Source organism: Pseudophryne corroboree, chromosome 8, assembly GCF_028390025.1.
Source record: "Pseudophryne corroboree isolate aPseCor3 chromosome 8, aPseCor3.hap2, whole genome shotgun sequence".
In the NCBI taxonomy this organism is placed as follows: Eukaryota; Metazoa; Chordata; class Amphibia; order Anura; family Myobatrachidae; genus Pseudophryne; species Pseudophryne corroboree.
In genome coordinates, this window is record NC_086451.1 from 438,694,236 (window position 1) to 438,721,929 (window position 27,694).

Consider the following 27,694-nt stretch of genomic DNA (forward strand, 5'->3'; position numbering starts at 1 on the left):
TTGAAAAAGAAATGTTTTATTGAAAAGTGGAAGACATTTAAGCAGTTTGGAAGGGGGGGAATATTTTGTCGTACAGGAATTGCTTTCAGTTGCAAGAATATACAGGTATACAATGATTGCTACCCAAAACAATTGTGGAGTTAGATACTAAATTCTCATCTAGCCGGAGCAGGCTCAGGACAGTTTAGGGAGTAACACAGCCAGCATAGCAGCTATCCCCGTGATAAAAGACACTTTAGGGGTGACTGCTGAGTTACAGAGGTTGGTGACGCAACAGGAACGGGTAGTCGTCACAGTCACACCCATATAGGTCACAGAAGATTCAGTGAGACACTCCGTGGGTCCCAAACATCCCTTCTTCCTCAAATTAAGATTCCCTGCAAGAAGTACAAGAACAGGATTAGAGGCAGTCTTTGGTGCACTACAAAAGATACGTACCCTATACAGTACATGCAGACTAAGAGCCTGGCACTTTAAACTGGTTGAGACAACACAGCCGGCACGTCCTGTGGCACAGTGGTAAAAAGACACGCAGTTACTTTCCTAGCCCTGGTCCTACCTATGGACTCCACCACTTGCCGATATGCATACCTCCCAACTGTCCCGATTTCAGCGGGACAGTCCCGCTATTCGGACACTGTCCCGCTGTCCCTCCCGCGGGTTGCAGTGTCCCGTGGGCAGGGGGCAGTTGGGGGAACCAGTGACCACCGCTGCTCTGCTTTGCAAAGCAGCCAGTGATCGTTGACTAGATGCCGTGCACATCTAAACAGTGCGGGGAGGAGAGGAAGGGGCTGCCCAAGGAGCGTTGGGCACCCCCCCCCCCCCAAAAAAAAAAAAAAAAAAAAGATTGTAGCGTGATGCCCCGCCCCCATCACCCGAGGCCCCGAACCCCTTCCAGGCCGCGGCATGTCCCTCTTCACAATGTTGGGAGGTACGAGATATATTAGTTATAGAGAACAGAGGACATTTTATATGGCTGTAGTGACATAAAATTCTGAATAGCAGGCTGAGTGAAGCAGCTGTGATAAGTGGAGGTATCCATGGTAACAGTGGGCCTATGAGTTGGCTGAGGAATTGGGTGATGGGAGGGGCTTAGCCCTTATAATGAGAGGACTGAATAGGTTCTCCCTCTTTTCCTCAGAGAAAATTGAACAGTGAAGTGCTCTGTGTTTGTGTTGTACTGAACTGTGTATTATTTGCGATTGTGGTATTTTTCTTCTTATTTCTTTTCAATCTTTACTAATCTTTAATCTTTTCACCCATTTTTGTTCTTTGACTCTCTTTATCTATCTTTTCTACTTTCTAACATGCCGAGGCCCAGTTGTGCTGTGCGTCCCCCTATTCGTTTGATTGAAAGCGGCGACAGGGACGCTGCTGTGTTAGTGTCAGGTAGGGGACAGCATTTGTCAGTATAAGGATTAGGTCAAGCCGAGAGTAATGTGGGTAATGCCACCGCCAGGGGTCGGGGTCGACCGCCTGAGAGGCTTTTGGCGGGCAAAGCTGCATCACGCAGAGGCCGGGTCAGCAGCTTGTCTGTGTCACGAGCTGTTTCAACTCGTGCTGTGGGAATTGATTCTACAGAACTAATTACCGATCGTGCAATGTCTCGAAGTGTTGGTGCTATGGTGGAGTCGTGGAGCAGGGTGTTGAGGAGAGCGGTAACATCTCGGGGAGTTACCTCAGGAGTGCATGTGCCGGAAGTACGTCGCGGCCGCCCCGTGGGCCCGCGTGGGACCGTGGCTGCCAGAGGTGGTCGTCGTAGCACTGTTCTTTCTAGAGGTGAGCAAAATGAAAGAGAAACAAGGGAAAAAAAAAAAAAAAAAAAAAAAAAAGGTTGGTGCAAGGAGTGGGAGCACCTAACAGAGGAATTATCAGGGGTCCGGTTAGATCAAGGGATACCGGGGCAGACAGACGTAGCGGGACAGCGCGCGGGTAGCTCGGGCATGAGAAATGCTGAAAGGCAGCAAGGAAGGCTCGCCAGTGTGAATATTAGGGGTAAAAAAGGGGTGCCTGAGGTACATAGTATGAGGGGCACAGTGATGGGGAGGTCATATGCTGAGCGTTTTGGGAGTAATGGCGCTGGTTGGAACTCGTCTGAGGTAGCCTCTATATGCACTACAGTCATATCAGCACTGATCCCGGTGCTTACTGCTAATCATACTGAAGGGAAATTTTTGGGTGAGCAGAATTCCTCCATTTTGAACAGGGATGGCGCAAGTGATTTAGCGGCCGCTGTTTCACGGGCCAGAACGGGTGGAAGGAATAGGGGCAATATGAATCCTAATGAGGATTCCCGGTGGGCCGACGCACCCATGGGGCCTGTTTTGTTTGAGGACATGTGGTCCTTTTTATAGACATAATGAATAATATGCAAAATAATTTGCATATATGAAAATGACTGCCACTTAGCCTGTGATTGCAGATGATCTAGTGTATGTTCTGTCTGCCTGCTTGGCTGACATAAGTTTGAGTGAATAGCGATTGGGATACGGTTGGTGTAATAAGCAAGAAAATATATCTTTCTACAGAATGATATAGTTCCCTAAATTCTGAAGGTGTATCATATAATGTGCTCATAATATTTAATTTTATTTATTTTTAACTCCCCCCTTGATGCCGGACATGCACACTACCTGGAAAGTCTTGGGGGGAGGGTGCTGCTGCCATGGCCCATGGCTAGACCTTACACCCCTGGTGCTGCCCATGCGAGGCCACTAGTACAAATTTTTCCAGGGCCGCTTTTTGTTCCCAATCCGCCCCTGGGTATAGGTAAGGAGGCTTATAAGTCTTACTCTAATTGGCAGAAGGGCATGCTTATCTTTGTGGCTTGTTATTTGGAGTCCAGACCTCAGGAGCACATGAATATAATTAAATATATGTATTTGCTTCACGAACTGGCCAGAGCTGGGCGCGGAACACCATGATGTGGAGTTTCGCAGAAAACAGAATGGCAAGGAAATCATAGATTTTGAAAAAAAAAGATGTAGAGATTTTTGTAGATGTTACTCAACCTCTAAAAAATGGTTCAGAGGGTTTGGCTGAGAAACTAGGTAATATCAGTAACAGATGGTTAGCGGGTAAGAATAGATTAGGCAGTACTATGCCTTTAATAATGGTCAATGTACCCTGGGGTTCAGGTGTCGTTTTCGGCATGTTTGTATTCGCTGTGAGGGATCCCACCCCATCAAAACGGCCAACCGACTGCTGGTGGTTGAGGGGGTTTGCACAAACAGCGAGTCCCGGCAGCTGCTGGCACTAAGTAGGGCCCCTACTCCAGTGCAATTGTACAAATTATTGTATTGGTTGGATTATCATCCAAATAGAGATCCCTGTAGCTGAGGAGAAGACGGCAGGTCCTATATCGGTGTTTACTTTTTTGGGGAATCAAAATTGATACGATTGAGGGTTTTTGTCGTTTACTCAGGGGGGGGGGGGGAAATAGATAAATAAAAAGTAGATATAATCGTGGCATTGGCAAATGGCAAGTTGATGTTGAGACAAACTCAATCACTATTGGGGTCTCTCAATTTTGCTTGCAGAGTTATACCTATGGGTAAGGTCTTCAGCAAGAAGTTGGAGAGAGCCACAGTAGGTGTTAAAAAAAGAAAAGGAAAAGGAAAAAAAAAAAAAACTTAGTCAACTTTATGAGATTATCTAAAGAATTTCGTGGGGATCTGCATATTTGGGATGTATTTTGTTCGCATTTGGCAGGCTATACCCAGATCCAATGTAGATTTGCAATTATTCACTGATGCGGCAGGTTCTACGGGTTTTTGGAGCATACCTTGAGGGTAGGTGGTGTGTCTCCCCATGGCCAAAAACCTAGTTTGATGAGGGACTCACTAGTAATAGGTTATTATTCGAATCATTCCCCATCATGGTAGCTCTGGAGTTATGGCACTAGGTTTTGGCCAATCGGTTAGTTTTTTGGTGTGACAATTTGGGTGTGGTTCATGAGTTTAACAGTCAGAAAGCTGCTGGCCTTCCCGTGCGGCGATTGTTGGGTCAGATGGTTTTGCGTTGCCTTCAATCGAATATAAGTTTTCGCGCCAGGCATGTTCCAGGCATTAAAAACTGTGTGGCAGATGCGCTTTCGCGTTTCGAGTGGCACAGGCTTAGGGTGCTAGCTCCTGATGCGAATGTATCTGGTGACCCTTGCCCGTCTTATGCCTGGTAGGTGATACGCCCGGATTGGAGGGCTTAGCTCTACAATCCTTGGCACCTTCTACGGTACAGAAACGCTATGGGAGAGTGGGAGAGATATGTCCGTTTACATCAGGACCAAGGTAAGACTGATTATGCAATGTTATTGAATTATGTTTGGGAATGTTTTAGCACAGGCAGGTCAAGAGGGTTTGTAACACGTTTACCGTCTGCTCTGTCTTTCTTATTTCTTGAGACTTGAAGGCCGGCATGATTTTACTAAATCTTTCCTTCTAGCAAGGATTCTTAAAGGGTGGGCTCGAGTGATGCCCCCTGTACAAGATGCACGAAGGCCAATAACCATTCAATATTGCGGCGCATGGCGGTCGTGCTGCATGAGGTCTGTGCATCTGATTATGAAGCACTCTTATTTAAATTGTGTTTCGCCATGGCCTTTTTCGGGGCCTTTAGAGTCAGTGAACTGGTGTCAGCTTCGAAAACAGCAATGTCACCGATGCTTCGTGAGCATGTGTCACTGGAAGATGGAGGCTTATGGTGCAAAGTACAACGTTCCAAAACGGACCATCTAGGCAAAGGTTGTTGGGTTGTTTTGAGATGTGTGGACGACAAAGATTTGTCCAGTGTCCTTGGCGAGGGTTTATTTGAGAACAAGGACTGATATGCCAGGTCCATGGTTGCAGCATATGGATGGTATGCCGGTGACTCAATTTCAATTTAGATGGGTGCTGGAGCGTTGTATTTGCACGATGGGTTTGCTGGTATCGAGATACGGTACCCATTCGTTTCGGATAGGTGCGGCGACAACAGCAGCCGCTGAAGGCTGTTCGAGCGGGCAAATTAGAGCACTGGGGAGGTGGAAGTCTGATGTATTTCGGAAATATATCAGGTTTTGACCGGTTGGATTAAAAATCAGACTTGAGGTTTCAGCCACTTGCCATATTTGGGGGTCTTGAGGAATTTTTTATCCTGTCAAGTGCCTTAAGCCTTGGGGTTCATACCCGCTTGGCAGGTGTGTTTTTCGCCTCTCGTCAAGTCTGATCCCTCATACCCACTCCCTTTTCATCCCCGCTTCAAAAAATTCTCACCTTAGAGGCCAAATTAAACTGTTTAAAAAAAAAAAAAACATTTTAGTAAGTTTATAATGGGATGTTTTTGGGTAATCTTGTTTCAAGAATTTTGTGTTAGGGGTTTTTGTATGATAAGGTTCTGTGAATGGTTTTTGTATTTTCAGATTTGCGCTTGGACGAGTGTCCGATATGGATTATTGGGCACTCATACGTTTACTATGGTGAAAGATCTGGTGTGGAGTGCCTTCAGTCCCCTGAAGCTAATCTTGTCAGATGGATCGGTGTGAGGGGACTTCGCTGGGAGCAAGTCATGCCCCTATTTTGGCAACAGTCGGAGAGGTCGGGATACCCGCTGAGGGTGATGTTCCATGCTGCTGGAAATGATTTGACCAGAAGGACTGGTCTGGATCTTCACAAAACTATAGTTAGGGACTTAGTTTGCAGAACAGGTTGTGTTTTCTGAGTGTGGGATGGTCGGACATTATCCCTAGTTTGGTTTGGAGAGATGCGGACAGACCGGCTGCCATAGAGTTGGTCCGGCGCCGGATCAATTCTGTGGTGGGCAGGGCTGTTAGTGAAAATTGGGGTTTGTGGTCCCACATCCCTCAATTTTAGTTTCTGCCCCTCATCTTTACATGGCCGATGGTGTCCATCCGAATTTGAGGGTTATGGAAATTTTTATGGAGGATCTGTTGTTCGCTGTTTTTAGTCAGGAATGTTATTGATAGGTAGGAGGAGTTTAGGAGTAGTAAGAAGAGTTTTAAAGGTAGAGGTATGGTGGCGGGGGTTTCGTTGAAACTGTGGCGGGTTGGGACGGCCTGAAATTGTGGCTGTAATTTAAAGAGTTTTATAGGTGCTCAGGAGATGTGAAGGTGGTGGAGTTTGATACATTACGGGGCCGGAGTTCCATCGGACCAGGTGGGCTTCGGTGGAGTTGGTACACACCTGAGCACCTTTTGGTTGGGAGTTGGGGAATACCTTGAGTGGAGAGTTGGCCACGGTATTCCCAATAAAGAGCAAGTAACACAAGGGGTGGCAAATGGCCCATTATGGCCCCTTGTGATGTGTGGGGGGGCTGGGCTGAAATTGGGCCCTTTAAAGCCTCCCCTTGTGATGTGAAGGGGGCTGGGCTGAAATTGGGCCCTTGCCTCCTCTTGTGTTTTGGTCAGCCACAGTTAAAAGGTTTAAAAGGTTAGAATAAATAGGGACTTTATTTAAATAGGCCGTCCCTCCTTGCCACCATACCATTTGTTTAATAAAAGCTGACAATTTTATTGGCAAACATTATTCTGGTGCCAGTGTCAGTAATTTCTTTTATGGATGTTGTTGTATGCGCATGAATGAAGAACAGTCTATGATAGACATTTTAATGCTAGGCAATATTGTGTAGTGTTATTATATTGTACAGTTATATTTTATCTGTTGTATTTGGAATATGTAGTTTATTTGTTATACTATGTTCAGTGTGTGCGGTTTTGGCTTATGAAGGCTACTGGTCTTGGAGTCTCTACTCCTACCACTGTGCTGAGGATTGTACCTGGGAGCTTTGTGGCTACTGGATTACAAACTTGTTGGCTCTGCCTGGTTTATGCTACAATTGGGGACTCAGACTTGCTGGCTCTGCTATACAGAAAATTCAAACTCCGGTGATCCTGCAAATGATAGTGCATCTGGACACGACAGTGTGGGAGAGAGCTGGGGAGTGTGACGGTAAACTGGTGTTTATTGGGACCTGTTCTAGTTTAGTTTATTATAGGTTTACCTTATAAGTTCTCGAAATCAGCTATAAGTAAGTAAATCTCAAATATATTGTTTTATCTTTATCAGTCCCCTGTGTGCTTGACCTGACCCAGAGGTCCTGGGGTATACTCTGAGTTTAGACTAAGACTCCAGGTCTCCTGCACCAACTAGATAGTCGAGACATCCTTCAAGAGTTTCTGCACTTCATTTTAACCCTGTCCCTCCAGATATACAGCTGATTAGAGATTACTAGGACTGCACCAGGTATAAATGTTGTGGGGACTAGCCCCAAAGAAAATAGCTTTTTTGGAGCACTCTTTAATCCAAGGGACAATCCTATCAAGTCATAAACAGGCTGGAGGTGCTCCTGGAATTTTGAGAAACTCGCATGCATAAATGTTGTGGGGACTAGCCCCAAAGAAAATTCCTTTTTTGGAGCACTCTTTTGAAATAAATAATGGTATGTTGTAAAAAAAAGTGATGAGTAGTATTAAAACTTAAACTTTTATTTCTTACCTATCTGCTATACATAAATTAGAAAAGGAGAATAATCAAAGTATGTACAACAAAACACTGAATAGATTGTCACTTGTATTTAGTGAATGTCGCTATCTCCCATTATATCAACAATAAATAAACTTTTTTTGTTAGTATTATTTCTTTTTTTCAAAAATCAAAACACTGGTTTCTGATGCTAACAATACACGCTTAACATATGTCTTTACGGCTTTTAGAGCAAGTAATGGGTGGTTTGATATGATAAGGGCTATCTAACTAGACCCTATCTGAGGACTATCACCTCCTCCTATTCACCCAAGGTCTTAAGTGGCCCATATTTCTCTCCACAGAGAGTTGCGTTACTGAGAGTGTCGTGTCTGTGGTTACTCTACCACTGCCACAGTGCTATGAGCTGAAATAGTCTTAATCACATATAAGTAAGGCAATGTTAATCTGTGGTATACAAGTACCGGCAAAGTTGGCTTTTTGCCATTAGCCTGTAGCAGTACGTTAAATCACTGATGGCCCCTTAATTAGGCCACACAAGAGTAATACCCACATGTTGATCCGTATCATCCGCGGAAAATTTAAATATTATTTATTAACGCCAACCATATATGTTGCAGTTTAAATAAAAGTAGACATTGCTGAAATGATCACAAATTTACCCTCATTAATGGGATGTTAATAATCATGCGTTTAGACACAACAAGTAATGCCTACCAACCATAGACATATCTGCAAAGCAAATTTTATAGCATTAGCACTCATTGTCTAGGAGAGCATTCAGTATAAGCATGCACATGTCATTTGGCTATATTGCATAAGAAAAAAGGTCTTATATTTATGCACATGTCATATAATTACATTTGATTTGAGCCACTTCCTTAACTAACTAGACCCTATCATATCAAACCACCAATTACTTGCTCTAAAAGCCGTAAAGACATATGTTAAGCATGTATTGTTAGCATCAGAAACCAGCGTTTTGATTTTTGTAAAAAAGAAAAAAAGAAATACGAACAAAAAAAGTTTATTTATTGTTGATATAATGGGAGATAGCGACATTCACTGAATACAAGTGACAATCACTTCAGTGTTTTGTTGTACATACTTTGATTATTCTCCTTTCTATCTTAGGTATAGCAGATAGGCAAGAAATAAAAGTTAAGTTTTAATACTACTCATCACTTCTTTTTACAACATACCATTATTTATTTCAAAAGAGTGCTCCAAAAATGGAAATTTTCTTTGGGGCTAGTCCCCACAACATTTATGCATGAGAGTTTCTCATAATTCCAGGAGCACCTCCAGCCTGTTTATGACTTGATAGGATTGTCCCTTGGATTAATAGTAGCTGGTTCTCATTAATCGATTCATATTAGATATTAAATATCAAGTATCTGGTGCAGGATAACAATTTCAGCTTTGTAGACTGCACCAGGTAGCCAGGAGGCTGAAACTGCTTTAACAAGTACTGACTCCAGCCAAGAGAACATGTGCTATTCCTATATAATATGTACCTCCACTGTTAGCACAACCTGCCAGTGTGACCTACGTAGAACACCCTAGATGGTGACCTCGGATGGTTCCTTGCTGGCAGGATGTTCTTCATGTGGATCTTTCCCTACAGGGTACTGGTACTACCACTAGTTTTCCCACGATGTATGCATTGGGCCCTTCTATGGCTCATCTCTCACAGTGTAACCTTTGTAGTGTGCCCAAAATGGCTGTCTCATCTGGTACGCTTGTGGATGGGATGAAAAATACATGGACCTCATGGTTTTGTTAAGACCCTACTCTGAGCGTCAAGTTATCACCACCCCACTTTATGGGTCATCTCTTCTAGGGGTAGACTATTGCACCCAGGGTAATCCTGTGCAGTGCTCCCAAGATGGCTGCCTTACCTGGTACCTTGTAAGGGTGGAATACACAACCCTTGAAGTGCCTACACCAATCCTGCATTATGCTTAGGTGTGCTCAAGGTTTTCTTTTATGTTTGTGTGGCTTGTCTATTGATGTATTACTTACATCTTATGTATTATGTGCATGGTTTTTTATTTCTGTAGAGCGCCTTGAGTCCTGTTTGAGAAAGATCACTAATATACGTTTTTATTATATGAAATCCCTCACTCTCTCACTGACTGATCACCATCTCTTACTTCCGTATATGTTAGGAATCTGAAATGTAACCGGTATTCTACAGGTGGGAAATAGGAAAACTACGTAATTAGAATTTTAATAACCCTTCCCTAAGGGGGTTGACATAATGACGTCATTACCGATGCGTGACTTGCATTGTGTGAACGATAACGCCCAAACGGACAATCAGATCAAAACTTTGGATTGCATCTCCAGTGTGTAGACTATAATAATCTACAAAAATGGTCCTGTCACTTTTTACCATATCTGCTATGGAGGCTCATCGGGTAATGCCAAGAAACATGGATTAATATTTACTTACATTAAGACATCTCAAATTTACATCTCTATAGATTAACCCAATTTTTAACACTCCATTCTATATACAACCGTGAAAATCCGAAACTCCTGTGCAAAGAACGGGTAGATCAGCCAGTTGAATTACAGTATATGTCTCAAGCATCATTACACTAATTCACCGATTGTGTATTTGAATTGCTTTCTGTTGCTGCAATATTAAAACCAGCTCGGTATATACTGCTGCTACAACACAGACATTAAGACTTTTCTGCTGCAACATTAAAACCAGTAGATATACATGGCTGCAATTACCTAAAAAAAAAAAAAAACAACACCCCCCCCCCCCCAACTGCTTGGTATTCAATGCAGCTATAAAATCAGCCTGCCAGCTGTATCTGTAGCAAAGAAGAGCTCACATTCATTATTATAAATTCATGAATAGGAAATTGATGTTTTGATATATATTTTGATACTGGTCGGTGTGGTATTTAATGTTTTTATATTATGTGGATATTTTAGATTAAGCATTTCCATCAGCGCTTTTCATTTGTATTTTACCAAGTCCTTTGTAATGTGGGGAGTGTAATCCCTGTAATTGGAAAGCAGCAGACAATTAGGTGATTGCACGGAGTAATTGATTGGCCCCAGGTTTATGCGTTTCTAAACAATCTACTTACTAGCCGACATACAGTAGTATACAGTTGCTACTGTTAGAAGTGCAGCGTGCTACTGCACCGTATCCAACATGGCTTCACAGGGGATGCTTCACTTCACTTACCAAGTTGGCCACCCATACTATTACTGCGCATGTGTGGCGCCATCTTGTCACTGGATGAGTGCTACAGTAAAGGACATCCTCCCCTTAGTGGTCATATGCAGACACTATTACCTGCATATGACCACTGTGCCTGCACCATTACCGCAACACCCAAGACACTCACCAGCTGGCGAGCAGCCAGACCCCACTAAAAGTTTTTAACCACTGTAAGGGTGACTATGGCTGTACAGTCTCCTATTCAATAAACCACAATATCTGGTTAAGTACATTGGACTTATGCCCTGGAGTAATCACATCTCCGCTGGGGTGTATTTAATACTGCTTTCACATCACAATCAGGGGGTCGCACCTGGGAATTGGGGCTCAGTACTAAATCCCACTGGACGGGATCCCAGCTGTCGAAATACCGACGCCGGAATCCTGACCACACAATCCTGACAGGGGTGGCAAGCGGAACGCGGCCCCTTGCGGGCTCGCTTCGCTCGCCACACTATTATATTCTCCCACTATGGGTGTCGGGTCGGGTTGCAATCGGGGGTGGGAACGGAGATATAATCTCCACGCCACCTCCTGCATAGGGTGAACGTGTCCCGGATAGCATTGATCCATGTACCCCGTTCACACTGCACCTGACCCGGTAATAACCCTGCTTTGATTCCGGGGTTGTAATACCAGGTCAGGCGACCTGAAAATTCGGAACTTACCCCTTTCACACCGCACATCGACCTGGCTACATACCGGGTTATTTGTGCGGTGTGAAAGGGGTATCACTCTGCTAAACCACCAAACTGTACACACACCTATCCTGCAGATACAGCCATGATAACAGAGTCCTTATAACCAACTAACTGAAGGGGCGCTTGAAGTAACATTCTACACAGGCCACTTTGTTTGCCCATGTTTGGCAGATTGCAGTTCATATATACTCATTTGCCACTGAAGTTCCAGGTTCAAACCGGGTCTGACTTTGGTTACACTGTGTCGGTCCCTTTCACACTGCACCCATGTGCAGAACTGTTCTGCCAGCTGCCATCTCCAAGTGCCAGCTCTCCCTATGCTTTTAGCTTGGCTCTGATCAAATGATTCAGGTCACATGTTTACACTGCCCCGTAACCCGGGTCCAACCCTGTTCACTATTTTTTGGGGAACCTTTTTCACGGATCCGTGACACGGGTTAAATTGCCAATGACCAGCAGCGCAAAAAGCAGTATTTGAGGACATAGCCAATGGGTGAGGTTAGGCACAGGTTTAAAAACCTTAATGGGTGCAGGCCATCATGTAGCAAAGAGTGCAAGCTGCGGGTATCCCTAGAACAAAGTGATGTCCAACAGTGCCACTTGCTTGCCAATTTTATGAAGATATGTAGCCCTCTCTTTCACGTTACCCATTTCAATGACCAGCATTGCAGATTACTCACCAGTTTTTGCCGTCTCAGTGCCGCAGATCTGCAGAAGACCGCACGTCTCCTTAGTGGGGAACAGGCAGATTCCATAGTCGCAAGAATAGCATTCCATAGCATGACCTAGGAGAGAGTGCAGAAAGGGTTATAGATAACAGAAAAGTCTATCACCTAAACCCACAACCATTTTATGGAGTAAACTAACATTCATGGGAACATCGCTAATGAATTCAGTAGAAGCCAGTGATAGCAATGAGGCACAAGGTACGAAACACCTCATGACAGAGGCCATGAGTTTCCAGTGTTTTCACATGAGCTGATATTTATAAGAATGTAGCCTAACATACAAACTAGCTGCCCTCTGTGTTCTTGTAATGGTCATGTTGAAATGGCGGCTTAAATAAGCGACAGGCAAGCGACAGTCACGGTTGCAGTTAAAAAAACAGCTGTTGGGATCCCGACGCAAAACCCTCGACAGCCAACAGACAGAATCCTGGCACAGCAGGGCATTTCCCGCTCGTGGGTGTCCATGACACTCATATACCGCATTCAGATCGCAAATGCCGGATCCCACCCGGTAAAAGAAACGTGTACTTACCGGGTGGGATCCGGCATTTGCTCCCCTCTGCTGGCTTTCCGACCCGGCAATATACCGGGTCGGTTGCCATAGCAGCGGGGGGGGGCGCAGCAGCTGCAGGGGCGGGGGTGGAGGCGGCGCTGGGAGATGAGCTCATCTCCTGCGCCGCCTCTCCCTATGTCGCATCGACGCGGCTCCCATTCACACTGCGCCTGACCCGGTATTCAACCCGGGTATAATCCTTCTTTTATACCGGGTTGAATTACCGGGTCAGGCGACCCGATAATTCCGGCAGAGTGCTTTCACATCGCACACTGACCCGTGTCGACACGGCAATATGCTGTGTCGATACCAGGTTATTTGTGCGATGTGAAAGGGGTATCAGAGTGGGAATAGATCCTGTTGGGAGCGCAGCGAGCCCACAAGGGGACTATTAGCGCCTGCCCTGCTGCCTGCATTCTGGCAGGCGGGATGCCGCAATATTGACAGCCGGCATCCCGTTCACTGGTATAACAGATGTAATCCCTCAGTTTTATTTGATTTGAGAAGATTGGTTATCTGTCAGAAAAATAAAAATCAGTACAAGAATAGAACAGGGCAAATGTACAAGCTTCCCACTGTTTTTGAAAAGAAAATCACAGAACACGTGGGCCAACATTAGGGCCTGATTCAGAAACTGACAGAATTGCAGAACCGCACACAAGCAGCTTAGCATATCTGTCCACCAAAACGCAATAGGAGGCATCTATATGAAATAGACCCCTCCTGCATAGCATTTGTGACCAGAGTGCAGCTTCCGTAGATACTGCCTCAAATCACCATTGTGGCCATCGGTTGCAAGTTTGGACAGACTGCATAAGCCGAGGCTTACCCAGCCTGGTTGGTTCCTGGCAGCTTGCAAGGCCAGGAAATATAGTACGAGTGCAGCCACAGAGACCCTGGTCTCGTCTCTTTTGGAAAATGCCCCATTTCTGGGAATGCTCACCAGGAACACCTTCCCCCCCCCCCCCCCCCCCTCCCAAACGCTGCAGCTAGTCACTCAATCTGTGGCTGGTAGACAAAGTGGACTTGCAGATGGGGGCTGCAAATACTCGGAAGGACTGTGCAGGATGTGTCCCAACATCAGACATGTGCGCTAACCATTGGGTTGAATCAGGCCCATAATCTTGTTCACCACTATCCAAGATGCAGCTGGGTGAGCAACTTATGTCGGGCATTAGGATTCCCTTGGGTATGCGGCAAGACTGGGAGGGGAGGGGGATGGATATGAAGCAGCAGTGTGTAACTTCCAGCCATTGTAATCATATGGATGGGAATTCTCGGAATCGGTCAGTAGATGAAGGCAATTTCATCCATTAGCATAAAGAATTATATGCGCCTCAGTTGAAAAGAAGCCAAGAACCAGGGTCACTCGTTCTCTAGCCTCAAACCTTCAAGAGTTCCCTGAAAATTCACCTCTTCTTCAGACAGCTTATCAAATTCTAGAGCCACCCACATAACCTCCTACCCAATTACATTCCTTCTATATAGTCCATACTGTACATGGCTTGACATGTTTTCACTTTCACCTCCTGCTGACCCTAGGCCAACATTCCTGTGTGACTGGATCATACAGGCTGCCAACATCTGCAGCCAAGCAAGACCAATATGCAGTACATAGCACTCTGTATCCCTCTCGATAAGGGTTGGGGAACCTGCGGCCCTCCAGCTGTTGAACTACACATCCCAGCATGCCTTGCAACAGTTTTAGCACGGCCAAATATCAAAACTGTAGCAGGGCATGCTGGTATGTGTAGTTCAACAGCTGGAGGGCCAAAGGTTCCCCATCCCTGCTATAGATCAAGGGTCTTCAACATGCGGCCCTCCAGCTGCTGTGGTGCTACACATCCCAGAATGCCCTGCCTCAGTTTTAACATACCTTAATAGCAAAACTATGGCAGGGCATGCTGGTATGCGTAGTTCCACAGCAGCTGGAGGGCCACAGGTTGAAGACCCATGTGGTATATAGATTGTAAGGCTGCCAGCTGGACCCTCTTACATTGTCTGGTTTTAGTCCCAATTGTAAAGAGCAATGGAAAATGCTAGCGCTATACATGGAACTTAATACACAGTACATTATTATGACCGCCTACTACATATGTCGGCATCGCGTAGCCCATGAAGTAAATCACGCGTCGTGCGCTGGCTTGGTGGGTATATAAGGTGTGTGATAGGCCGTCTGCACACATATTACGCGTTGCTGTCATGGGTAAAGGTGCTATTTACCAGAGTTGCAAAAAGGGATAATTATTGGCTTTCGGGCCAGGGATGGCAGTATTTCTGAAACAGCGCAGTATGAACTGTTCACATGCTGCCGTGGCGACGGTGTATCGTGACTGGACAAATGGCACCACTGAATAACAGACATGGAAACTGCGGAGCACCACATGCCATTGATGTGAGGGGTGAATGTCAGCTACAAAGGTGCGCGAGGGCCGACCGACACTACAGCGGAGCAGCTCACCGTCAGAATGAACATTGGGGCTACTAGACGCGTGTTTAAAACGACAGTTCAGGCTGCCATCTGTGCTGCACACGGCAGTTACGCTGGCTATTAGCTGGTGGTCATAAAAATGTGACCGTGTAATATAGCATCTGCTACGTAATGTGTGGAAGAAAGCAGACGTGCTCTATTATTTGACAGGAACTGAAACAGAGGTTAGTCCACCAAAATCCAAATATAGAGACAGCATGTAGGAAGTGTGAAGGATAGCAGAAGTGGATTAGAATATTGGACGTGTGTGTGTGGTATTGTCCACTAATCAGCCTTTTTCTTGTATCACGTAGAAGAGTCAAACTTTCGAAACATCCCACAGATGCCTGTATGCCAGACTGCTGGGCTGCTAGCGGTGTCAGGCTGGGTCATGAAGGGCCACTGTGATGGAAGAGGGGAAGGGGGGAGCAGGTGATCCCTGAAAGTGCTGAATTTTGCCTGCTGGCGAGTCTCACTGCATATGTGCAAGGTCTCAAGTATAGACGGACCCATAGTTGCCTACCCTCCCTCATTCTGCAGGAGACTCCCTGAAATAGCAGTAATCTCCCCACCTCCCTGAATAGTCCAGTAATCTCCCTGATTGCACCTTACCCCTATTATGCAGCTGTTACATTCTTGGGGGGTGAGAGATCAGAGCTACATACTGTACATTCAAATGGGATCATTAGTGCCATTTCCCTGCATTGGTTATAAGGCACAATGATCCCTGTGGCCACTTACAGTATATGGAACCTCTTGTAAAACACAATACATGAACAAATCCTGCAAAATATCAGTGTCTACTCTTTTTTTCTTCAACAAGTAGACCTTACAAACTTTGGGGCTCATTTACATTTGGATGTCAGTCGTTTTCATGACACCTCTCAGATGTAGCGGTACACGTCCGCGCTGATAGGTGTTACGGTCACATCTCCCTGAAATGCTTTTTCAAAAGTAGGCAAGTATGGACGGACCACCACAAACATTACCAAGATCAGCAGCTGAGCCTGCCAATATGGGATGATTGCTAGTAGTGATGAGCGGGTTTGGATCCTCAGGATCCGAACTTCACCCATTTTACACGGGTCCGAGGCAGACTCGGATCCTCCCGCCTTACTCGGTTAACCTGAGCGCGCCCGAACGTCATCATCCCGCGGTCGGATTCTCGCGAGATTCGTATTCTATATAAGGAGCCGCGCGTCGCCACCATTTTTCACTCGTGCATGGGAGATGATAGTGAGAGGACATGGCTGGCGTTCGCTCAGTTTCTGTGTTCAGTGTGCTGCAAATATCTGTGCTCAGTGTGCTGCAAATATCTGTGCTCAGTGTGCTGCAAGTGCAAATATCTACGTTCTCTGCCTGAAAACGCTCCATATCTGACTGTGCTCAGTGTGCTGCAAATATCTGTGCTCAGTGTGCTAATTGCTTTATTGTGGGGACTGGAGACCAGCAGTATTATATAGGAGGAGTACAGTGCAGAGTTTTGCCGACCAGTGACCACCAGTATACGTTGCTGCCTGAAAAACGCTCCATATCTGTGCTGCATTGTAGTATATAGTAGGAGGTCAGTGCATAATTTTGCTGACTACATACATACATACATACATATATACATATATATAGCAGTACGGTACAGTAGTCCACTGCTCTACCTACCTCTGTGTCGTCAAGTATACTATCCATCCATACCTGTGGTGCATTTCAGTTTTGCACAATTTGCTGACCACCAGTATATAGAGCCAGTTTGTGCAAGGAGAGATTGATTGCTTCTTTTTTGGTGGGGGCCCAAACCAACCAGTCATTTCAGTCACAGTCGTGTGGCAGACCCTGTCGCTGAAATAATGGGTTCGTTAAAGTGTACATGTCCTGTTTATACAACATAAGGGTGGGTGGGTGGGAGGGCCCAAGGACAATTCCATCTTGCACCTCTTTTTTCTTTAATTTTTCTTTGCATCATGTGCTGTTTGGGGACTATTTTTTTTGAAGTGCCATCCTGTCCGACACTGCAGTGCCACTCCTAGATGGGCCAGGTGTTTGTGTCGGCCACTTGGGTCGCTTAGCTTAGTCATCCAGCGACCTCGGTGCAAATTTTAGGACTAAAAATAATATTGTGAGGTGTACAGAATAGACTGAATATGAGTGGAAATTATGGTTATTGAGGTTAATGCTATGGGATCAAAATGACCCCCAAATTCTATGATTTAAGCTGTTTTTGAGGGTTTTTTGTAAAAAAACACCCGAATCCAAAACACACCCGAATCAGACAAAAAATTCTCAGGTAGGTTTTGCCAAAACGCGTCCGAATCCAAAACACGGCCTCGGAACCGAATCCAAAACCCGAAAAAATTTCCGGTGCACATCACTAATTGCTAGAGTGTTATTTTTACTTCCAGTAACATCTGCACGGTTTATTTCTAGTAACATCTGCACAATGAGCAAAAAATAGTTTGACGTTTTAGATACCAGACAGCAGGCACTCCAGATGCTACGGAACTACATATAGCAGCATGCCCTACCAGATTTGCCATTATGACATACTAACTGTGGATGGAAGGGCATGCTGGGATGTATAGTTCTACAGCAGCTGGGAGTGCCACAGGTTGCCTTTCCCGGCAGTGCTCTCAGTTACCTGCTTTCACACTTGTGTCTGCTGGATGTAAGAGTCTAATAACACTGGTTATAGTGCATTTGATACTTCTCTTTGTACATCTCATTCATAAAGAGGCAACTGCTAAAAGGGTTCATGGCCTCCTCCCACTTAGACCACGCCCCATGCAGTGTGACATTTTGGGATGTGACCGCATGTCACATCACTGAGGGCGAGCCAAGCACTCCAGCAGCTGCTTCACTGGCTCTATGGAGCACAGGTGACAGTGTCCCCCAACCTCTCAGCTACGGGATTCTACTGCCTACAGTTAGGACAACAGGACATGCTCAAAAAGAGGGACTGTCCCCCTGAAATTGGGAGGCATGTCAAAGGTCCTTTTGGTGAACACTTAATGGACAGGTGCTAGACAATGCAATTACCATACACATTGCCCCATCCCTCTCGCAGACATTAAAAAAAAACAAACAAACACCCATGTCTGCTTGAGGTACGTTTCATGGGTAGCATAGATGGCGTAGTGGCTAGCATTACAGTTTCACATTTCAATTCCTGACCTCTGCAATGTGTAGAGTATGTATGTTCTTACCATTTGCATAGGCTTCCTCCGATACCCCAAAAACTTAAGCAAGACAAAATAAGATAACCGAAGTGTGTATGTGTGCCTGTGCGATAGGGCAGTGGTTCTCAATCCTGGTCCTCAGGACCCAAAAACAGGTCACCTAGCAGGTGTACTCATTACTCACCGACATACTTTCCAACAGGTGGAGGTAATTATTTCACTTGTGAGTTTGGGAACCTATGTTATAGGGAATATTGGGCCTAATTCTGAGTTGATCGCAGCTTCAATTTTGTTAGCAGTTGTGCAAAACCATGTGCACTGCAGGAAGGGCAGATATAACATGTGCAGAGAGTTAGATTTGGGTGGGGTGTATTCAAACTGAAATCTAAATTGCAGTGTAATAAAGCAACCAGTATTTACCCTGCACAGAAACAAAATAACCCACCCAAATCTAACTCTCTCTGCAAGTGTTATATCTGCCCCCCCTGCAGTGCACATGGTTTTGCCCAATTGCTAACAAACTTGCTGCTGCGATCAACTCAGAATTGCCCCCATAGCTGGTAATTCAGAGTTGATTGCAGCAGCAAATTTGTTAGCAGTTGGGCAAAACCATGTGCACTGCAGGGGGGGTGGGGGCAGATATAACGTGCAGAGAGTTAGATTTGGGTGGGTTTTGTTTCAATGCAGGGTTAATACTTGCTGCTTTATTTTTACACTGCCATTTAGATTTCAGTTTGAACACACCCCACCCAGATCCAATGGGACCTACACACAAAGATTTCACTGAACGATATGAACAGTCTCATTCATTAATGTTCATTTCTCTATCGTCCTTGTGGATGCTGGGGTTCCTGAAAGGACCATGGGGAATAGCGCAGGAGACAGGGCACAAAAAGTAAAGCTTTCCGATCAGGTGGTGTGCACTGGCTCCTCCCCCTATGACCCTCCTCCAGACTCCAGTTAGATTTTTGTGCCCGGCCGAGAAGGGTGCAATCTAGGTGGCTCTCCTAAAGAGCTGCTTAGAGAAAGTTTAGCTTAGGTTTTTTATTTTACAGTGAGTCCTGCTGGCAACAGGATCACTGCAACGAGGGACTTAGGGGAGAAGGAGTGAACTCACCTGCGTGCAGGATGGATTGGCTTCTTGGCTACTGGACATCAGCTCCAGAGGGACGATCACAGGTACAGCCTGGATGGTCACCGGAGCCGCGCCGCCGGCCCCCTTGCAGATGCTGAAGTAAGAAGAGGTCCAGAATCGGCGGCTGAAGACTCCTGCAGTCTTCTAAAGGTAGCGCACAGCACTGCAGCTGTGCGCCATTTTCCTCTCAGCACACTTCACACGGCAGTCACTGAGGGTGCAGGGCGCTGGGAGGGGGGCGCCCTGGGAGGCAAATGAAAACCTTTTTTGGCGAAAAATACCTCACATATAGCCCCCAGAGGCTATATGGAGATATTTAACCCCTGCCAAGATTCACTAAATAGCGGGAGACGAGCCCGCCGAAAAAGGGGCGGGGCCTATCTCCTCAGCACACAGCGCCATTTTCTCTCACAGAAAGCCTGGAGAGAAGGCTCCCAGGCTCTCCCCTGCACTGCACTACAGAAACAGGGTTAAAACAGAGAGGGGGGGCACTGATTTTGGCGATATTGAGATATATATAAAGATGCTATAAGGGAAAACACTTATATAAGGTTGTCCCTATATAATTATAGCGTTTTGGTGTGTGCTGGCAAACTCTCCCTCTGTCTCCCCAAAGGGCTAGTGTGGGTCCTGTCCTCTGTCAGAGCATTCCCGGTGTGTGTGCTGTGTGTCGGTACGTGTGTGTCGACATGTATGAGGACGATGTTGGTGAGGAGGCGGAGAAATTGCCTGTAATGGTGATGTCACTCTCTAGGGAGTCGACACCGGAATGGATGGCTTATTTAGGGAATTACGTGAGAATGTCAACACGCTGCAAGGTCGGTTGACGACGTGAGACGGCCGACAAACTATTAGTACCGGTCCAGGCGTCTCAGAAACACCGTCAGGGGCGTTAAAAACGCCCATTTACCTCAGTCGGTCGACACAGACACGGACACTGAATCCAGTGTCGACGGTGAATAAACAAACGTATTTCTCATTAGGGCCACACGTTAAGGGCAATGAAGGAGGTGTTGCATATTTCTGATACTACAAGTACCACAAAAAAGGGTATTATGTGGGAGTGAAAAAACTACCTGTAGTTTTTCCTGAATCAGATAAAATAAAATGAAGTGTGTGATGATGCGTGGGGTTACCCCGATAGCAAATATTGGCGTTATACCCTTTCCCGCCAGAAATTAGGGCGCGTTGGGAAACACCCCTTAGGGTGATAAGGCGCTCACACGCTTATCAAGTGGCGTTACCGTCTCCAGATACGGCCGCCCTCAAGGAGCCAGCTGATAGGAAGCTGGAAAGATATCCTAAAAAGTATATACACACATACGGTGGTTATACTGCGACCAGCGATCGCCATCAGCCTGGAGATGCAGTGCTGGGTTGGCTTGGTCGGATTCCCTGACTGAAAATATTTTATTCATATAGAGCATTTAATAGGATGCATTCTATATATATATGTACGTGAGATGCACAGAGGGATATTTGCTCTCTGGCATCAAGATAAGTACGTTGTCCATATCACCCAGAAGATGTCATGGACACGACAGTGGTCAGGTGATACAGATCCCATACGGCACATGGAAGTATTGCCGTATAAAGGGAAGGAGTTAGTTGGGGTCGGTCCATCGGACCTGGGGACCACGGCAACAGCTGGGAAATCCAACCTTTTTACCCCAAGTTACATCTCAGCTGAAAAAGACACCGTCTTTTCAGCCTCAATCCTTCCTTTCCCATGAGGGCATCCAGGCAAAAGGCCAGTCATATCTGCCCAGACATAGAGGTAAGGGAAGTAGACTGCAGCAGGCAGCCCCTTCCCAGGAAAAGAAGCCCTCCACCGCATCTGCCAAGTCCTCAGCATGACGCTGGGGCCGTGCAAGCGGACTCAAGGTGGGGGGGTAGTCTCAAGAGTCTCAGCGCGCAGTGGGATCACTCGCAGGTTGACCCCTAGATAGTACAAGTATTATCCCAGGGGTACAGATTGGAGAGTCGAGACATCTTCTCCTCGCAGGTTTCTGAAGTCTGCTTTACCAACGGCTCCCTCCGACAGGGAGGCAGCATTGGAAACAATTCACAAGCTGTATATCCAGCAGGTGATAATCAAAGTACCCCTCCTACAACAAGGAAAAGGGTATTATTTTTCCACAATATATTGTGGTACTGAAGCCAGACGGCTTGGTGAGACATAGTCTAAACTGAAATCTTTGAACACTTACATAAAAGGTTCAAATCGAGATGGAGTCACTCAGAGCAGTGATAGCGAACCGGAAAAAAGGGGACTATATGGTGTCCCTGGACATCAAGGATTACCTCCATGTCCAAATTTGCCCTTCTCAACAAGGGTACCTCTGGTTCGTGGTACAGAACTGTCAATATCAGTTTCAGACGATGCCGTTTGAATTATCCACGGCACCCCGGGCCTTTTACCAAGGTAATGGCCGAAAAGATGTTTCTTCAAAGAAAAAAGGCATCTAAATTATTCCTTACTTGGACGATATCCTGAAAAGGGCAAGTTCCAGAGAACAGTTGGAGGTCGGAAGAGCACTATCTAAAGTAGTTCTACGACAGCACGACTGGATTCTAAATATTCCAAGAATCGCAGCTGTTTTCCGACGATACGTCTGCTGTTCCTAGGAATGATTCTGGGCATAGTCCAGAAAAAGGTGTTCCTCCGGGAGGAAAAAGCCAAGGAGTTATTCGACCTAGTCAGAAACCTCCTAAAACCAGGCCAAGTATCAGTGCATCAATGCACAGGAGTCCTGGGAAAAATGGTGGCTTCTTACGAAGCGATTCCATTCGGCAGATCTCAGGGGATTTGCTGGACGAATGGTCCGGATCGCATTTTCAGATGCATCAGCGGATAATCCTGTCTCCAAGGACAAGGGTGTCTCTTCTGTGGGGGCTGCAGAGTGCTCATCTTTTAGAGGGCAGCACACTCAGCATTCAGGACTGTGTTCTGGGGACCACGGATACCAGCCTGAGAGGCTGGGGAGTAGTCACACAGGGAAAAAATTTCCAAGGAAGTGTGGTCAAGTCTGGAGACTTCTCTCCACATGAATATACTGGAGCTAAGGGCAATTTACAATGCTCTGAGCCTAGGAAGACTCCTGCTTCAAAGTCAACCGGTGCTGATCCAGTAGGACATCATCATGGCGGTCGCCCACGTTATCAGACGGGGCGACACAAGAAGCAGGAGGGCAATGACAGCAAGGATTCTTCGCTGGGCGGAAAATCATGTGATAACACTGTCAGCAGTGTTCATTCCGGGAGTGGGCAACTGGGAAGATTTCCTCAGCATAAATGAATTCCACCCGGAAAAGTGGAAACTTAATCTGGAAGTTTCCACATGATTGTAAACCGTTGGGAAAGACCAAAGGTGGTTATGATGGCGTCCCACCTGAAGCGCCAGGTCAAGAGACACTCAGGCAATAGCTGGGACGCTCTGGTAACACCGTCGGTGTACCAGTCGGTGTATGTGTTCCATCCTCTGCTTTTCATACCCAATGTATTGAAAATGATAGGAAGGAGAGGAGTAAGAACTATACTCGTGGCTCCGGTTTGGCCAAGAAGGACTTGGTTCCCGGAACTTCAAGAGATACTAAGAAGGGTCTTGATTCGGCAAGAACCGTGTCTGTTCCGGGACTTACCGCAGCTGCGTTGACGCCAAGGCGGGTGAACGCCGGATCCTAAGGGAAAGAGGCATTCTGGAAGAGGTCATCCCTACCCTGGTCAGAGCCAGGAAGGAGGTGACCGCACAACATTATCACCACTTAGGTGAAAATGTGTGCCAGGGTGTGAGTCCAGGAAGGCTCCACGGAAGAATTTCAACTAGGTTAATTTCTACATTTCCTGCAAACAGGAGTGTCTATGGGTCTCAAATTGGGTCCATTAAGGTTCAAATTTCGGCCTGTTGATTTTCTTCCAGAAAGAAATTGGCTTCAGTTCCTGAAGTCCAGAAGTTGTTAAGGGAGTACTGCATATACAGCCCCTTTGAGGTCTCCAGTGGCACTGGGCGATCTCAACGTAGTTTTGGGATTCCTAAAAAATCACATTGGTTTAAACAACTCAAATCTGTGGATTTGATATATCTCACATGGAAAATGACCATGCTGTTGGTCCTGGCCTCGGCCAGGCGAGTGTCAGAATTGGCGGCTTTATCTCACAAAGCCATATCTGATTGTCCATTCGGACAGAGCAAAGCTGCGGACTCGTCCCCAGTTTCTCCTTAAGGTGGTGTCAGCGTTTCACCTGAACCAGCTTATTGTGGTACCTGCGGCTACTAGGGACTTGGAGGACTCCAAGTTGCTGGATGTTATCAGGGCCCTGAAAATATAGTTTCCAGGTTGGCTGGAGTCAGGAAATCTGACTTGCTGTTTATCCTGTATGCACCCAACAATGCTGGGTGCTTCTGCTTCTAAGCAGTCGATTGCTCGTGGGATTGGTAACACAATTCAACTTGCACATTCTGTGGCAGGCCTGCCACAGTCTAAATCTGTTAAGGCCCATTCCACAAGGAAGGTGGGCTCATCTTGGGCGGCTGCCCGAGGGGTCTCGGCATTACAACTTTGCCGAGCAGCTACGTGGTCGGGGGAGAACACGTTTGTAAAATTCTACAAATTTGATACCCTGGCAAAAGAGGACCTGGAGTTCTCTCATTCGGTGCTGCAGAGTCATCCGCACTCTCCCGCCCGTTTGGGAGCTTTGGTATAATCCCCATGGTCCTTTCAGGAACCCCAGCATCCACAAGGACGATAGAGAAAATAAGAATTTACTTACCGATAATTCTATTTCTCGGAGTCCGTAGTGGATGCTGGGCGCCCATCCCAAGTGCGGATTATCTGCAATACTTGTACATAGTTATTGCTAACTAAATCGGGTTATTGTTGTTGTGAGCCATCTTTTCAGAGGCTCCGCTGTTATCATACTGTTAACTGGGTTCAGATCACAGGTTGTACAGTGTGATTGGTGTGGCTGGTATGAGTCTTACCCGGGATTCAAAATTCCTCCCTTATTGTGTACGCTCGTCCGGGCACAGTACCTAACTGGAGTCTGGAGGAGGGTCATAGGGGGAGGAGCCAGTGCACACCACCTGATCGGAAAGCTTTACTTTTTGTGCCCTGTCTCCTGCGCTATTCCCCATGGTCCTTTCAGGAACCCCAGCATCCACTACGGACTCCGAGAAATAGAATTATCGGTAAGTAAATTCTTATTATCGTTCAGTGTGTAGGCACCAACAATGAACGATACGTGGCCCCGCGCTCATTTATCGTTGGTGCCGGGTCGCTTATACATGCAGGCCAATCTCGTCCATATTAGCATGCACTGCTATGGAGCCGGGGGGAGTAAAGAAACTTCACTCTCCCCCCCCCCCGGTCACCTTTCCCCCGTCGCTGGGTCGCCCGTATCCGCCGTTGGGCAGCTCGGCGACAGATCACCGAGTGTATACGGGGAATAACTCTCTCTGCACATGTTATATCTGCCTTCCCTGCAGTGCACATGGTTTTGCCCAACTGCTAACAAATTTGCTCTGCGATCAACTCTGAATTAGGCCCCTAGAGTGCAAGCTCCACTGGGGCCGGGACTAATGCAGAGATTCACAAACGTGGTCCTCAAGGCACCCCAACAGTCCAGGTTTTAAGGATATCCATGCTTACAGGGGACTTACTACCTCAGTCAGTTTATACCATCTATGCACAAGCTAGTATTAGCCCTAAAATCTGGACTGTTGGGGACCTTGAGGACCACGTTTCGGAACAACTGGACTATGTGACTGGCTGAATAATGGTGACCGCTGTGCACTATATAAAGATCTACTTGTTCCCCATAGAACCCCAGCTGTTCATGTTTTCAATGTATCCTCTGGAGCAATTAGTGCCATTGTGTTAATCAATTAACGCACCTGTGCTCCAGCTAGATGATCAGGAAAACATGCAATGTTAGGATTCCATGAGGGACAGGTTTGAGAAACACTGGTATATGTAGTTCACCTATACTCCTTTCAGACCGCCACCTCTGAACACAGGCTATTGCACATGACGCAAATAACCTGCGTTCACATGCGGTCTGAAAAGGTGCAAGGGATGAAATACCGGATGGAGTGACCCGGTATTTCAACCCTGGTCGTGAGCAAGGTTGAACACGCCTTCAACTCGGCTCACTGTGCGGCGTGAACGGGAGCCGGGTCGTTTGCGACACGTTTCCCATTCACTCTCTGTGAAAGGGTGGCACTTGGAGATCATGTGATCAACAAGCGCCACCCTCGCCGCATCACTAACCCGGCAATATGCCTGGTTGCAATCGGCAGGGAACCGGAGGCGGGTCGCACGCTGGGAGCGACAGTGTGCGACCCGCCTCAGGCAGTCCTATACCATGTTCACACTGTCTTTTGGCGGGATGCACCCGGGACTCGTGCACGAGACCTTCCCAGGTGCAACCTGCTTGAGACCCCGTTCAGACTGGCGGCCTGACACAACATATTGCCGTGTCGATGACGTCACTGGGTCACATGCGGGGGCGGCGCTTGGAGATCAGATGATCTACAAGCGCCGCCCGCTCCTATAGTGTTAATGGGTCCCGGATCGCATCGATCCAGGAACACCGTTCACACTTGCGCCTGACCCGGTATTGACCCGGGAATAACCCTTCTTTATACCCAGGTTGAAATACCGGGTCAGACGACCCGGGAACTTGCCAGGACCCCCGTTCACACTGCAAATAAATCCAGATTACTGCGCATTCACGTGCAATAACCCGGATTTTTAAAGGCAGTGTGAACGTGGTATGAGAGGGGTATATATAAAAAAAAAAATGCTGACATTTACAGCACAGTATATAACATATACCACGTTCACACTGCCTTTAAAAATCCGGGTTATTGCACGTGAACGTGCCGTAATCCGGATTTATTTGCAGTGTGAACGGGGGTCCTGGCAAGTTCCCGGGTCGTCTGACCCGGTATTTCAACCCGGGTATAAAGAAGGGTTATTCCCGGGTCAGGCGCAAGTGTGAACGGTGTTCCCGGATCGATGCGATCCGGGACCCATTCACACTATAGGTGCCGGCGGCGCTTCTGGATCATCTGATCTCCAAACGCCGCCCCCTCATGTGATCCGGTGACGTCATAGACGCGGCAATATGCCGTGTTGAGCCGCCAGTCTGAACGGGGTCTCAAGCGTGTTGTACCTGGGAAGGTCTCGTGCACGAGTCCCCGGTGCAACCCGCCAAAAGACAGTGTGAACATGGTAATACTCTGATTTGTACAGATAGAAGTATTTGTAATATGTGATAGAGGAATTCACCCATAATTGGGTTTTATGTGCTAATCACACCTCATTAGCTTTGCCGCTCACCAGTCAGCGATGAAGCCCAGTGTCTTTGATTAGGGATACACAGAGAACACAAATTTAAAAAATAGATCATTTCACTACTGACGTTCTGGATATACAGAAACAGAAGTACAGTCATTTTGTGGTAAGAGCTGCACTTTTACTGACATACATCATGCAGTTACTGACTGGAAACAGCCCCAAGAGACGTACAGATTAGATAGCACCCACATAGGCAGGCTCTTTATGCATCTGCTTGCAGAATGCATCAGTAATGCAGCCTAGTCCTGGATCAGCCTAGTACAGTATGTCGCAGTATCAATTTAGTAAACAGCTGCTAAATGCCTGCACCAACTGCGGGGTCCTATAATCCCATACCAGTCCTTATAGGATAACAACATAAACATCCAGTCCCTGTATACAGTTACCCTGGGGAGCTAAGCTTTTGTTATTACACCCACATTGCAGACACTGTAATAAGAAGATCAGTGCTAGTCATAAAAACCTGACACTATATACACAAGGTCATGAGTTTCTCACCCTTATAATAAGACTTTCGGGAGACAAGCCAAGTAATTTAGGAATTACACAGTTTACAATCAGAGGAAGAAATAAAATAAAGTCCTTTTTATTTAGGAAAAATAAAAAAAAAATCCACCAAAGCAGAAAGTCATTATTTTCCCACCCACAGTTCCTCTTCTCTTTATAGCATGGTACTCCCCCAGTATACATATACACACACACACATTAATGCTAAGTTCTCTTACCTATGTGAGAGCTAAGCAGCAGGAGAACGCATGTTATCACACAGCCCTTCATCATCTCTTCCTCTCTCTTCTGCCTTCCAGGCTGTGGCTTTGTCTCTATTAAATAGAGACCCCACCCAAGTAGCCTTG

General features: G+C 46.4%; 1 protein-coding gene across 1 annotated transcript; it reads right to left on the reverse strand.

Annotated features, from left to right (window-relative positions):
• On the reverse strand, nt 1-27,690 carry SPACA4 (sperm acrosome associated 4). The gene is made up of 3 exons (XM_063935742.1): nt 27,566-27,690; nt 12,107-12,211; nt 1-377 (listed from the first exon to the last, which is right to left on the reverse strand). Exons 1-3 carry the CDS (start codon nt 27,618-27,620, stop codon nt 175-177), a joined length of 363 nt encoding a protein of 120 aa, XP_063791812.1. The 5' UTR covers nt 27,621-27,690; the 3' UTR covers nt 1-174.
• Between the last annotated feature and the right edge of the window lie 4 nt (nt 27,691-27,694).

Bases quoted from the DNA above. Each gene is read 5' to 3' on its own strand.
- SPACA4 (XM_063935742.1), bottom strand. From the start codon at position 27,620: ATGATGAAGGGCTGTGTGATAACATGCGTTCTCCTGCTGCTTAGCTCT. The intron at 12,212-27,565 runs GTAAGAGAACTT...ACTCTCTCCTAG, and splicing joins GCTGCTTAGCTCTCACATAG to GTCATGCTATGGAATGCTAT. The intron at 378-12,106 runs GTGAGTAATCTG...TACTTCTTGCAG, and splicing joins CACTGAGACGGCAAAAACTG to GGAATCTTAATTTGAGGAAG.